Raw genomic sequence first — 1,664 nt, 5'->3', positions numbered from 1 at the left:
CGGTGGGGATAATGGACGTGGGGATGGTGGGGTTGATGGATGTGGGGATGACGGTGACAGTGGATGTGGGGATGAGGTGATGGGGACGATGGACGTGGGGTTGGTGGGAACAACGTAGGTGGAGGTGATGGAGATAGAGATGAGGATGAGGATGAAGGGGATGGAGATGATGAGGATGGTGGGGTGGAGATGAGATGAGGATGATGTGGATGATGGGGATGGAGATGATGAAGATGAGGATGGCGGGGATGGAGATGATGAGGATGATGAGTCTGATGGGGAGGGAAATGATGGAGATGGGGACAATAGGGATGGAGATGAAGATGATGATGAGGACAGTGGGGTTGGAGGTGATTAAGATGATGGGGAGGGGGATGGAGGTGATGAAGTTGATGAAAACGATGGGGATGGAGATGATGGAGATTATGAGGATGGAGATGAAGATGGTGAGGATGATGGGGAGGGGGATGGAGGTGATGGAGATGATGAAAACAGTGGGGCTGGAAATGATGGAGATGGGGACAAGGGGGATGGAGATGATGGAGATGATGGAGGGGGGATAGAGATGAGATAAAGATGATGTGGGCAGTAGGGATGGAGATGATGATGAGGTCAGTGGGGATGGAGATGATGAAGATGGGGACAAGTGGGGGCAATGGAGGTGGAGGTGATGACGATGGGGACAACGGGGATGGAGATGATGGAGATGATGAGAATGGAGATGATGATGGGGATGGAGATGATGAGGACAGTGAGGGCAGTGGAGGTGGAGGTGATGAAGATGATGAGGACAACGGGGATGGAAATGATGGAGATGGGGACCATGGGGGTGGAGGTGATGAGGATGACGGGGAGGGGATGGAGATGACGGAGGTTGATGAGAATGGAGGTGATGATGAGGACGATGGGGATGGAGGTGATGAAGATGGGGACCATGGGGGTGGTGGAGGTGGAGGTGATGAGGACGATGGGGACAGTGGGGATGGGCATGGAGATAACGAAGACGATGAGGACGATGATGAGGACAGTGATGAGGATGGAGATAACAAAGATGACGAGGATGATGATGGGGACAGTGGGGGTGGGGATGGAGATAACGATGATGAGGACGATGATGGGGATGGCTGGGATGGAGATAACGAAGACAGTGAGGATGATGATGGGGACAGCGGGGATGGAGATAACGGAGATGACGAGGATGATGATGGGGACAATGATGGGGATGGAGATAACGAAGACGATGAGGATGGTGATGGGGACAGTGCAGATGGAGATAACGGAGACGATGAGGACTGGGGATGGAGATAACGAAGATGATGAGGACAATGATGGGGACAGTGGGGATGGAGATAACGAAGACAATGAGGTTGATGAGAGGACATTGAGGGTGGGGATGGAGATAACGACGGTGAGGATGATGATGGGGACAGTGGGGATGGAGATAATGAAGATGATGAGGATGGCGATGGGGACAGTGATGGGGATGGAGATAACGGAGACAATGATGATGAGGACAGTGGGGATGGAGATAACAGAGACGGTGAGGATGATGATGGGAACAGTGATGGGGATGGAGATAACGGAGGTGATGAGGACAATGATGGGTACAGCTGGGATGGAGATAACAAAGATGAGGATGGTGATGGGGACAGTGGGGATGGAGA

At 52.4% G+C, this 1,664-nt stretch overlaps 1 protein-coding gene across 1 annotated transcript; it reads left to right on the top strand.

Annotated features, from left to right (window-relative positions):
- Positions 1–594: 594 nt before the first annotated feature.
- LOC110391647 (aspartate and glycine-rich protein-like) lies at positions 595–1,308 on the top strand. The gene has a single exon (XM_021383599.1). The coding sequence runs from the start codon at positions 595–597 to the stop codon at positions 1,306–1,308; it is 714 nt and encodes a 237-aa protein (XP_021239274.1).
- Positions 1,309–1,664: the final 356 nt, after the last annotated feature.

Source organism: Numida meleagris, unplaced genomic scaffold (genome assembly GCF_002078875.1).
Source record: "Numida meleagris isolate 19003 breed g44 Domestic line unplaced genomic scaffold, NumMel1.0 unplaced_Scaffold435, whole genome shotgun sequence".
Taxonomy (NCBI): Eukaryota; Metazoa; Chordata; class Aves; order Galliformes; family Numididae; genus Numida; species Numida meleagris.
Note: the sequence above shows the minus strand (reverse complement) of the source record. Positions and strands in the feature narration are given on the sequence as shown.